Here is a 12,889-nt window from a genome sequence, read left to right as displayed (position 1 = left end):
ACTCCGCATTCGGGCAGGGGCTCGCTCGCTCGCCGCTGCCGACGATGCGGCCTAATTGATCGGCCGCTCCAATCGCAATGATTTAAATTTAATTTCACTTCTGCATTGTTTGCCTGACACGCGAGCGAGCACGGTTGTTTTGCGCCAATCGGTTGACCCACTTTGGCCGCCGCCGGGCGCGAAAATTGATTCCTCCCGTACTCAAAAGTTGTTTCCACGTGAGCGAACCGCCGTCGGTGCTGACACTTGAGACGACGCTGCCTCCAGGACTCTTTCTTTTTATCTTCCCGTTTCCAGCCTCATTGTCTATCTCTAGACAGCCGCGAGAAATGAATGGCACGGTGAAAAAATATTTAATAAATATGATGAGATGACTTGTCATGTAATTTTTGCTTGTTTAAGTACGAGATGCTGGTTAAGTTTAAAGGAGGACGCGATTTGTTTTAAGTTTAGATTAATTATTTCAAATAATTTGAATAGAATGCATTAGATTTTATATTTCTATTGAATCAAACGTTAAATTTTAATTTTTTTTCGTCTGCTGCGGAACATAAATTAAATCAGTTTTATTTACTAAAAAATATATTAATAAAGATATGATAAATAATCGCCTTTTGATTAAATAAAATTCGAATGTAAATAATTCTACCCATTCAAAATAAATTGATATTCACCGTAATTCGCGTGATTTCACTTCATTTGAATTGAATATGAACAAAATCATCGTCTTGGCATTGATTTATTTTTCTTCAAAATTCTGGATTTCTATGAAAATTGACCCAGTGTGGTCCATCCTTGAAGTTCTCTGTTGATTCACGAGGCGCCACGTGAGCGCCCACACAAGGCACCGTTTGACCTGTGACCCATGACGTCGTGTGGTCGGTTTGGTGAGGCACCATATGTAGCTCCGGGTCAAGGCCCTTTTTAAATTCCCACTGCACATTTGCACATGTTCGGCTTCCGTCAATGAGCCGCAGTGAGAGTGAGTTTTAAAAAAAATGAGATTTAAACAAACAATTATATAATTTATTTTTGAATTGTATACATGAATAATTTTTTATTTTTTCATTTAGCTTCTTTTAAAACCATATTTTCTTTAGAAATCTGATCAAAATAGTGTTTAAAACAAGAATTTAAAGAAATTTTGTGTTTATTTTAGTAAAAGTAATGTCAGTAAATTAAATTAAATTTAAAAAAAAAAATCAAATTTTACACGACACAGGATCTATATGAACAATATTTTTTTAATCTCCTCATTCAATTATTATTTTTTCACAGACAATTAAAAATATGAAAATATAGAAATGAGTTTTGTAGCGTAAGCGGCGTTTGCCGCGAGTTGAGTAATTTTGGCGGCACTGCAGAGCTGCGTGTAAATTAAAGTAATCACCGCCCAGTGCAGCACGACTCTGTGCGTAGATTCTCGTTATCAACTCGCTCCATATTTAATTACTTTGAAAGTATGTGCTCGGCACACACAAATGCCGCGCGATTTATTTCGAGAACGAAAGTTTCTTGGTCCCGGAGCTCGCAAGTGTCCCTCTGATCCAATAAAGCAATTACTTTAACGGCCGCCGTGTGCTCTCATTAACCACTTAATGGCCGCGCGAAGACCCGCAACGGCTAATTCCGGCCGCCTTTTGACGGATCAGCGCAAACGAGCGTGCGATCTAATCGCGTCCCCAAACATTTATCCCGGTGAATTGCACGCGGTGACCGTTCGCTGCTGGGTCAGAAATGAGTGCACAGATATCACCACGCTGCTCTTATCGTCCTAAGTGGGCAACTATTGAGAGCGGCTTGAGCCTAAAAGGACCGCGACAATATCTTCGCCACTCTCTTGCAACAATAGAAACAGTATCTGATTTGCCACTCACGGCTGGGAGACCAAACTCGTTTCATTAAATTAATTTATTATTGTCTCAACAAAATCTTTCTAATTCAAAGTTCGTTATTGATCAGAAATTTTGATTTGATTTGTTTTTAAAATTAACTTTAATCATATTTGTATTTTTATATTTATTTTTATTGAAACGTAAACACACAATTTTTGTGCAAATCATAGAAATTTGATCTAGATTTTGATAAACGGCATTTTCAGCCCCAAAAATAAAGTAAATTCTTCGATTGAAGAAATGAAAAGGAAAATAAAAGCTTAACAATTTAATTAACACTAATGATGAATTATTTGATAAAACGCCAAAGGTGTGCAAAGACATTAAATCTCACTTCACAGAACAGAAAATATGAAGGAATTTACAAATAAAATTAAGCACGTTCGTCCTGGTGAAATTTGTGCATAATTTTCTTTGCAACTTCTTTTGTATTGTCTGTTCTAAGTTTTAAGGTCTTTGCACGCCTTTGGCGTTTTATCAAATAAATCATCTCTAATTCAAACTTTTTTTGGCAACTTCAATTCAAACTGAAATCCATATTTATTGAATTTTGTTTATTCTGAAGCTAAGTACAATTCCATTAATTATTTCCGCGAAAGTTTGAAGAGTAATTGTTATTTTAAACAATTCAAAGAGGATATAATATTTTAACTGGCGAAATTCCGTAATTTTAAGCAATTCAAATTTTACAATAATAATAAATTGATATTTTTTTCAGAGAGTAAAAAATAAAAAATTATCCTGATAAATACAAAAATTTAGAAAATTATATTATAGTTTTAATTTTTGCCACGCTGACGAATGAACAGATGAATTTCAAGGAAAGCCACAGGTGCTGCACATCGTGACGTTCACTTCACGCGCAAAACGCGCAATCTCATTAACGCTGCGAAATATTTGGGCTGAAAGATTGGCGCGCCGCGTCCGAGCACCGGCGTTTCGCACTCTCTCTCGATTATTTATTTTTAGTGTTGACCACACACAATTGAACTGAGATCTATGTTTTTATCTGAATTTTTCAAGGCCTCTTTTTATATATCATGCAATATATATATTTTTTTTAATTCCTCACAAACACACACTCTCGAACACTCATTGTGTCTCAGTTTTTGTGTACATAAGACGAGAAGCAAAATGAATAATTGTGACTTCCTTGGCCACTTTCAGCTCGCACCACCGGCACTATTCGCACCTACACACCGCAAGATGTTCGTTACTAATTTGCTTGCTGAATTTCTCAATGTCCCATGTCCCGCGACTCGAAAACTGAAAAAAAACCATAATAATCAGGCTGGCAAAACGCAGTCGAAAAAGACTCATGAGAATGGATTTTTAATATTGAGATGATGATGCTGATGATGATGATGAGCGCTTTTGTATCACACAAAGTCCGATGGAAAGCGAGACCGCTTTTTTTGCTCAAGAGCCGTTTTTGCAAACAGCACCGAGCTATCGAATGTTTTTGCACAAAATTGACAAAAGGAGCTTACACACCAAAACACCATCAGGAAAGATGATGATGATGAATCACTTGATGTGAGATCTCTTGATTATTTCCACGCAATCTCTATCTATCTATCTATCTCTTATCTGACTAGTCACTAAAACAGCCATATTACTTTCTTGATTCTCGTCTGATTGATTGATTGCTGCGCTGATGCTGCTGCTGATAATCAAACTCTTGTGCACGGCTCTGTTTGCATCGAAACTATATATCTGCGAGTGTGTTTTTAGCGAACGACGAGAGACAAAAAACTTTGCATGCTGCATGTTTGTGTGTATTTAAAATGTGTGCATCAATAAAACTGAAAACTTTTATATTTATACTCTTTTTCTTTCTGTACATTACAAGCACCCCTTGTTAGCTGCATGGAAGAATTTATTATTACGAGAGAGCACCTAATTAAAAAGTGGATCTAATTAATGAAATGCAACAAAAAACAAAAGTACTCACAAGAACAGAGACCCCTGAGATTCCAGTCAAACACACTTCAGCTTAAACACTCACTCCTCTAAAGCATGCCGTGCATGTCGTGGCCCTTCTTGTTATGTCCATTATTTGTCTTCCTTCCGCCAATTCTCTTTTATTTCATCTCGCGCGAGTTACATTTTTTTTATTTTAATTTGACGCGAGCGACACTTAACTTTTACAACGTCTCTGCATCTCTCCATTTAACTCTCCTCATTATCTTCAAGGGAACACTTTTAATTTTTTTATATACATACCATACTTCTTGTAGTTAGAGATTTTCATGCATCTGCATTATTCTCTTTTTCGCTCTCTAAGCACTCATCAAATTTTAAATTTTTGTATCATATACGGACCTCGAAAATCAAGCATAGATTTTTTTATAGCCTGAACAGCAAAAAAACTTTTATTCAAAAAAATTTATCCCATTTTTAACGGTTTTGCCCTTTTTATAATTTCATGATGATTTTATTTTTATTTGTTCATTTAAATATAAAATTCCATCTTTACTTTTCAAGAGAAACTTCAAACACGTCTCATTCTGTCATGCTGATTTTCCTTGGCCGCGTCATAATGTGGTTGTTGATTGCACACAACTTTGCACACTCTCTTTTGCCACTTTGTGTCTGATGAATAGACGGGCTCGTCTCGTACATGTTCCCTTTTTCTTTTGGAGACTCGAATCCTTTCACTCCCTTCTCGCGTTCGTAAAAGCCGCCGGATGAAGCAGGGCGGACGAGGCTCGCCGGTGCGGCGGCAGAGGGGGTGCTCGCCGTTTATTAACTGCGGGTAAAAATACACGTTATAGGCGTGCAGATTGTCCCTTTCGCACAAAAGCAGCATCCCTTTCAGTTCTTTTCAAGCCATAGAATGTTGCAAACCCGCATTCACTCGCTGCTCTTTTTTAATAACTCCCTGGTGCTTTTTATGAGACTTTTTTATATCAATTTTATTCAACATGCCAATATTTGAATTCGCAAAAACTTATAAATTATATTCCGAATTTCGCGTGTGTAAATGAAATTAAAATATTTTTATGCCCGGAAATTGCCAATTTCACCCACTAAATATTGAATTAAATTTTTTGAAAAATTATATCGGACAAATTTTAATTTATTTTTATTTTCCAGCCGAAATCGATATGTGTGGTGGTCGAACAGAAACACACACACGCGCAGAGCACACTATTATTTTTTGCCAGTGATCTGGTCGGCGCTAATGTTTCTCTTAATCACTCTGCTCTGGTCTCGTCCCCGCCTGATCTTCTTTTTTTATGCATTTTTAATACCGTCCGGGCGCCTCATGCCGATAGATCTATCTGGGCGCGCGTTTCTCCATTTGGTCCAAGTCCAAGTGAAACAAACACCGCGCCGGACAATCAAACTGTTGGTAATTTCACGCTAATGGCGCTTTGAGCGCGCACCGAGCGAGCACTATTAACTTTTTGCCCGGATTTATGGCCCACTTTTTGCCTTTTGGGAGAGCAGCCGGCCGTTTTCTCAGTCCCAGATTTATGTTAATCTTCGCAGCACTTCGCTCTGCCAAAATATTTTGGCAATTTACAGCGAGAGCCGCCAGCCATGAGCTCTCAAAACGGAATAAACAAATAATATCGTTCCACTTGAAAACAAAATTAAGACCATTGATAAAATATTATGTTAAAATTAATGAATATAAGGAAAAAATTTTAAAAAATTCTCTATTTTTTTAATAAATTAAAATTATTTTATTAATAGCATTCGTATTTTTGAACAAATCATGATTATCACTAAAATTAACAAATATAAGAATCAAAAATTTATTTAATATTCCACAAAGAAACACACAAAAAGAGCTGGTTTGTGTTCATGGAAAAAAAATCACATTATATCTTTTTAATATGAAGTAAAAATTTAAATTATTTTATTATTTTTCAAATATTTAGCTATTTTATGCCTAATTTTTAATTGCAAAATTTATTTCTGAATAATTTTTGTTCCTTTGTGTTCATATCATTTTCTTTTTTGTGTTGTGCGGCCACTGCTCTTTCTTTCTTTCGAACGCGCCCTAAACAAATTTTCGCAACAGAGTGTTCGGAGGGCGAACTTTCTTTTTCTTTCCTCTCCCTCGGCGACTGCATTGAAAGGCCTCCCTCATTTATTATTCCGGGCACTCTCTCGGACCTGGCGAAATAGTGCCGAATATTATATTCCGCTTCCCTGACTTGTATGTTTGTCAGGGGCTTCTATGTTTAGGTCGCGTGATTTATTTAGGCCTCATTACCGTCGCGGTGACAAAGGAATTTAAATTGGCCGCCCGCGCCGGATTCCGAGCTTGCCGCGTTTTCCGCCTCAAGAATTTGTGAGAGGAAGAAGAGGCGCTCCATCATTCCGAGATTAATCGATCGCGATTCATTTCGCTCAAGTGACCATTAGCCGACTAAATAAATGATGGTGTGCTCGACGTGTAAGGGAAAAACCACCGAACCCACCCGCCTAGCTGACCGACCGACCAGTGGGTCTTCTTGTAGCTCTCTCGTCACGATTGAGAAAAATGGTCCATTGACACACTGAGCTGGCTCGTTTTTATCGCTAACGACACTCCAAAGCATTGACTTTTTGTTATTTTCTATAGAGAACAAAAAGGTTCCAAAAAAAGTTGATATTTCTAAGCTGCCTGCTGTGGAGTAAATTTTAAAATTGCGGAGAATTTGATAATTTGTTCTGCACGAAACTCGGTATTAGTTTTTTTGATAAAAAAAAATTAATAGATTTGATAAACAAATAATTAAAAAAATAAAATTAAAAAATATTTATTAAAAAAATTAATTAAATATAGAAAATAAACAATAGATTTGTTTGAAGAAGTTGACACTCAACATGATCATGGAAATAAAGAAGTCGGGCTTTTCCATAAATAATAAATTTTAGTTTTAATAATTTAAAATCATTTTTATTAGGATTTTATAATCAATATGCTCAATAGTTAATAATTAAATTGAGCCAAATCTTCAAAAGACAAAGCGATATTATTAAGGCTCAAATTCAACGAAAATGTTTTCATTGCAAAGAATGAGCAGCAGTTTTTATAAGTAGCTGTTACAAAAAGTAAAAAAAAAACATTCGTCCAAAAATCTTTTGTCTCTCTGCCTCCTTTTACATTTACATTTCTATCTCTGGACGCTTTTCTCTCCCAACTTTTCAAACGGTCCTTTATTTTTACGAGACGAGACCCCGAGAAATATCACTTCACTCGGCCGAATCGCACATTTCGCACGTTTTAAATTACGTCTCGGGTGGCGCTCGAAAAATTCATTAAGCCGCCGAAACAACAAACAATGGCTATTTTTCTCTTTCGCGCTTGGCGACGACCCAACTCGAGAAAGGAAACACCAACATAATAATATATAGAACTTGCATGCGTGTGAATGCGTTTCATTATCTTTCTCTTTCTCATTGTAAAAAAAGAACACAAAAAACAAAATCGCACGTTGATTCTTCCATCTTTCTCTCTATTTCGCTCAAACCTGTTGATTTTAATTTTCCTTTCGTTTGATTATCTCACGTTTGACTGATGCAAACTATAAGTGACTCGATTTATAAAAGAATTGGCATGTTGTTGCGCTCCTTGGTCCTGTCTTAATTATGTATACATTCCGTCCCGGTCGGTAGAGTGCATCATTTTTTTTTTTTTTTTTGAACGAGCTGGTAACGGGAGGCGCGCGTCGCTGCTCACGCGGCGCCCGCGGGCTATAAATACAACAATATACATAATAAAGAAAGCCTTATAAATGGGGAACTCGCACTCCTTGTCTTTCTCCGCTGCCAGCCGAACGAACGAAAGAAAGCCGGTAGTTGGTTTCGGCAGGCCTGCCACGCACCTCGCCCGTTTGTTTATTCCCAGCCGGCTTTATTTTCGCAGCTCAGTTGTCGGTTTCACGTTTTCTTTCATTTCTGCTCGCATTCCTCCTTTCATCCCCCGCAGTAGTGTTTGTTGATTTGATTTTTTTTAGTCGAGACTTGTCATATTTTCGCGTCGAATTTTTTTTTATTATTCATTCCAAGATGACTCGACCGATCATCCGACCAGCGTAAATTGTTTACTCAGCCCAAGTCATCTCGATCCCATCACCCTTTACTTTATATAAATATTTCTCGCGTGCATCCCTTTCCTTCCCAGCTCGCACTAATGTTAGCGCAATTTGACGATGATTGTGGAACATTATCATCACACGGCCTCCACTGCCGCCGCCGCCTCCTCCATCACAGCCGGCAAATACACCCAGCCGAGGGTAATTTTCCAATATTTTGACTCGCCCATATGTCCCTGCATCGGCGACGATTTTGTTTAATCGGAGGTAATTTTAATTTGTTCTAACTCTCAGTTTTGTTTTGTTGCTCATTGTTGATTTGACGCTTTCAAGAAAACAAATTACGCTAGGTTAAAAAAATATTCGAGGTTTTTCAATTGTGTGGTTATTTTAATTTTTTTGCGTGTTTTTTATTTTTACGAAATAAAACTAATTTCTTGAACGATTCATCATTTTCCTTATTTGAAGAGATTTTCAACTACATTTTGGTTAAATTGGAAAATTAAGATGAAAAAATAAATTGTATTATTGAAAAAACTTGCTGACAAAGTGAATTACACCTTCTTAAAATACTGTTTTTTTTTTTTTTTTTTAAGATTTTTCACAATATCCTTGACATAACTGGTTTTCTAATAATTAACAAAATCTATTTTTTGTGGTAGAATTTCACGATCGAGGGATGATTGATGGTGATTTGAATTTAAAATCGGCTTTTCCTCGATGGGTTTTGATAACCCAAACGAAAAATAATTTAGTCTTCTCTTGACCTCCACCGAGAAAGGTATGTTTAAAATAATCGTTTCAATACTGTGACCAAAATTATAATAAAAATTAATTTGATTAAATAATTTTTGAATTAAAATATCAAATCCATGTTGAAAATTGTGAAGTAAAATGTAACTTTTATAAATAATATTTTACAAGCAAATTTAAAAAAATGGTTGATTTGAAAAAAAATATTTCTTAAAACATTGATTTTTGCACCAATTCTTGTCAAAATGTTTTCACAGCACAGCTCATGAATTATGGCCGCATCCAAAATATGTAGAGCAGGATATTGTTTTTAAACTATAAACAACTGAAAAAACTCATCGTGGAAAAGTCGATTTTAAATTCAAATCACCACATATTTTTATTTATTACAGTGATTGCGAATTAATAATTTTATTATTATTTTTATTTTGCTTCTTTATTTTTCTAAAATCTTGTTTTAAAAAAATTACCAAATTACTTCTCTTTAATAATCCTTTTGGCTGGTCTGCAGAATATTTCACTTTTCTTAAATGACTTTTTTGATGAAATTTTCTCGCGAAACTTAACAGAACATTCTGCATTCAAAACTTGGTTCTTTTCGCTTCCATAACAAAATTTAACAGTTTCCGGACGCGAAACTTACGCAACTTGACACCCCAGTTTCCACCTGGAAAATTTACCTCGCCGCTGCAGCGAGAACGAAAGCGAGCGGAAAAATCTCGGCTTTCTCTCGTCTGGTGTAATTTTCCGCAGATTTGCAAACAGCTTGTGGTGCCACCTGTAATACGTAGCGTAGAACACCAGCCCTGGTGATCTCAACTCGTGAACGAGTCGAGTGTTTTGGCTGAGAAACTTCTTACTTTGTCCACCGAGCACGGTCCTTTCTGCTGCGTTATATTGATCGCACTTGTTCCTCACACACCGTGCGGAAAAGCATTGAAATTTATAGCACAATCCTTTAGAGATCTCTCTTAATTAATTGCAAACATGGCAGACTAGGCGTAAAATTTGAGATGCTTCTAGCGTAGTTTTGACACACCTCTGACGGGCATATTATTGATTTTGTCTCGCATTAATTTGTTCTGACTGCTCCTAAAACACGGCTGAGAAAACCGGTTTAAAATTAACATGTGAAAAGCTCATCTAAAAAGTGTAAATTAAATTTTAAACATTAAGAAAAAAAATATTGATTATTCCTCGTTTATTGTAAAAAATTAGGCCAGCGCAGAGTGATTGGAAAAGCATCAATCAGTTTTCTCAGCCAAACCTCCTTCTTGGTTCTCATCACATTACAGCCTTATTACATTAAGTGTTTGGCGATCGATTTATCTCTCTCTCTCTATTGTTTCGTCCACAATCCCGATCGCGAGAGGAGCGGAGATGATTTTGATTCTCTCGCTCTTTCTCTCTCCCGGCCCAAATCTCACGACCGATTGATTTTCACACACAAACACACCTCCCGCGCCTTCCCAATTTCCTGATGGGGTACTCAGCAGCGGTAAAATAATTAACTGCTAGCATGGTTACTATATTATCTGACAGAGTGTTGGCTTATTTGATCGATATATATATACTTATTATTGACAGAGTCCAGGACAAACTGTACCAGTGTTGGACTTCCATAATTTATTATTGAATCAGAAAGCATTGTATTATGATTACCATTGACTTCTTATTATTACTTATATATTACTGCAACTTTGCACTTGTGTGTTTGCAATCGTGTTGCTGAATTTACATATCTAATCAAGTCAGAATCTAACTGCATGAACGACACCGGCGCAACGAGACGCAAGCCTGGGCACGTCGGCTTTAATTCTTTATTTACACACTCGAGCAGGCACAATGGCCCGAGAGTGGCTCTCAATTTCTCGATCTGGCCGCCACAATGCACTTTTGAACTTGTGTCTCGTTCCGTCGGTCTAATTAGCACTCATCGGCATGACTGTGCACAGTGCAATAACAACAGAACTGACCTTGCATTGTGGGCACCGGCGTCTAATCAAGCAGACCATCCGTTTTAGACGTCGGTTCCCACCTCTTCTAGCCCAAAAGCACCTCCAAGACACGCGTGGACAAATTTTATTTCGGACTAAATATACAAATTTCAAGAAAAAAAAAATACAACGGCTGAAAACCAGCGGCGGAACCTGAAAGTACATTAGATGCATTTTGCTCCCTTAGCTAGTTGAAATAAATTTGGATAGTTCGCTATATTTTGAGAATTTCCCTTTAATTATTTGAAGTAAATGAGAAAAAAAGCTCTATTGATCATAATAATTCCATTAGATAAGGCCGAGTTGAATGCTTTGAGGCCGAAAATTTTTATTTTTGTAGTAATTCATTTTTTTCCTCACTATAGATGAAATTTATAGACAACATCAAATAAAAATAATGTGTGAGCAAACCAAAGCATGGTTAAGCTTCTAAATCGCCCTGATTGAAGATTTAAAAAATAATAGCTGATAATTATACTTGGGGCTCTAGATTTTGATTTTATTTTTATTTAAAATGAGAAAAAAAAACATCGGCTTAGCTCTTAAAGAATCTATAATTTCCAAATTCCTTTTCCAAACAAAGCAAATTCAAAACGTTAAAATAGATCAATTAAATTCCTAAAACTCTCCATCTCTGTTTAGGCAATTTACTCGCTGATTCCTGATTATCATAGTTCTCATTTTGATTTTTTTTTTCATTTGAGCAGTTTATTTGCTAAAATATTAAAAAATTTAATTATTAATCCAAGAAAGGATATTCTTAGTTCAAAAAGAAAATAATTAAAAAAGAAGTTTTGCAGTTCAATCCCTGAGAGTGCGAAGAATTCTTTTTTAATTATTATCTTTTCAAATTTAATTTTATTTCTTTAAATATAGGAACAGTTTTGAAACAATTAAATGTTAAAAAAAATTAGCATAAATTTGTCGCAAAATATTCCTCTGGTTGAATTTTCCATAATTTAATAATAAAGCAAAACGTTTTTGCGCAAATTAAATAAATAAAAGTCAAAAGCTAGGCTGCGGAAGACATTTGCTGGAAGGTTTCCAGCTGCATTTCCATACTTCCCCTTCTTTCTGTTGGCCCCGTTTTAGAAGAAAAAAAAAATATCATTTTCCCCAGTTCCACACACATTCCTTTAGCAGCAGGTTTCCGTCGCTGGTGGCCACGCAGCAGCGACTATGCGTGTGTCCGCGGAGGAAGCTTTGGGCGTGCGGGGGCTTGGCCGCTGACTCGTGTCCTGTGTTGCAGATATGTTTGCAGAACATGCTCGAGCTTTTCCGCACCATCCACGGGCTCACCAAGGCCAGCAGAGCCCACACGTGTAACTGGGTGTTCAGTCTGCATTGCCGGGCGACGCCTGCCTTCCTGCTGGCCGCGTGTCTCGCGGTGACCACGAGGCAGTACGTCGGCAACCCCATTGAGTGCCTGCACACAAAGGACATCCCACCAGATGTGTTCAACACCTATTGCTGGATCCACTCCACCTACAGCATTCCATCCGCCCTCAAAAAGGTGAGATTTTACATAAAAATCAAAAAATCAATTTCGTACAAAAATGCTCCAGCGAAACGAGAGCTTAGGAAGTTTTTAGTTCTCAGTGGCTCAAAAAAAAATAATGCACACATCACACAAAATAGCCGCAGAGAAACGCAACTTTTCGGGTCAGAGCGCCGACTCGAGATAAATAAAGCGGCTTTGATCTCGACGCTCTCGCCGCAGCTGACGGAAATTTTTAAAAGCCCTTGTTATCGCTGTTAATTTTAACGATTACTTACGCGAGATTTGGGCAGCCGAACGAACGATTTCTCTCCTCCACGGTTATTTTTAAAACGGCCCGCGTTGATTTACCGGTTCCTCAATGCAAAGTGAGCTGTCAGTGTTTTGAATTAGACGTTTTTGAGTCGCTGCCAAAACGCACCAGCCACCCAAAGACACGCGTGTCTTGCTAACCACCGGCGTGTGGAGAATTTTTCTTCCTGAAGATTAATTGTGCACACTCGATTGGGCCCCCCAGACAGGTGAGTCAGCGCGGATCAAACCAAGTCTTTTTTCCACTAATTGATGGGGATCGCTTGTTTGGAGAATTCCAGGCAATTTTAGATAATTGTTTATAATAATTATGAAATAGTTAAAGTGTAAAAAGCTTTAAATGAATTTACATAAGATTTTTAGGAATTTTGATTCAATCAAAAAATCAATTTAAAG

At 37.0% G+C, this 12,889-nt stretch overlaps 1 protein-coding gene across 4 annotated transcripts in view; it reads left to right on the top strand.

The window, feature by feature from the left end:
* LOC132199488 (innexin shaking-B) overlaps nucleotides 1-12,889 on the top strand; it is a 111,338-nt gene that overhangs the window by 15,850 nt on the left and 82,599 nt on the right. For 3 of the 4 annotated variants that reach the window (XM_059624254.1, XM_059624255.1, XM_059624251.1), the window contains exon 2: nucleotides 11,933-12,196. In XM_059624254.1, the coding sequence (XP_059480237.1) occupies nucleotides 11,933-12,196 (264 nt within the window). Of the gene's footprint in view, nucleotides 1-7,718; nucleotides 8,135-11,932; nucleotides 12,197-12,889 lie in introns of those variants that run through there. The other variant, XM_059624253.1, reaches the window with a different exon arrangement.

This window comes from Neocloeon triangulifer, unplaced genomic scaffold (assembly GCF_031216515.1).
Source record: "Neocloeon triangulifer isolate White Clay Creek 2 clone unplaced genomic scaffold, ASM3121651v1 ptg000014l, whole genome shotgun sequence".
Taxonomy (NCBI): domain Eukaryota; kingdom Metazoa; phylum Arthropoda; class Insecta; order Ephemeroptera; family Baetidae; genus Neocloeon; species Neocloeon triangulifer.
Note: the sequence above shows the minus strand (reverse complement) of the source record. Positions and strands in the feature narration are given on the sequence as shown.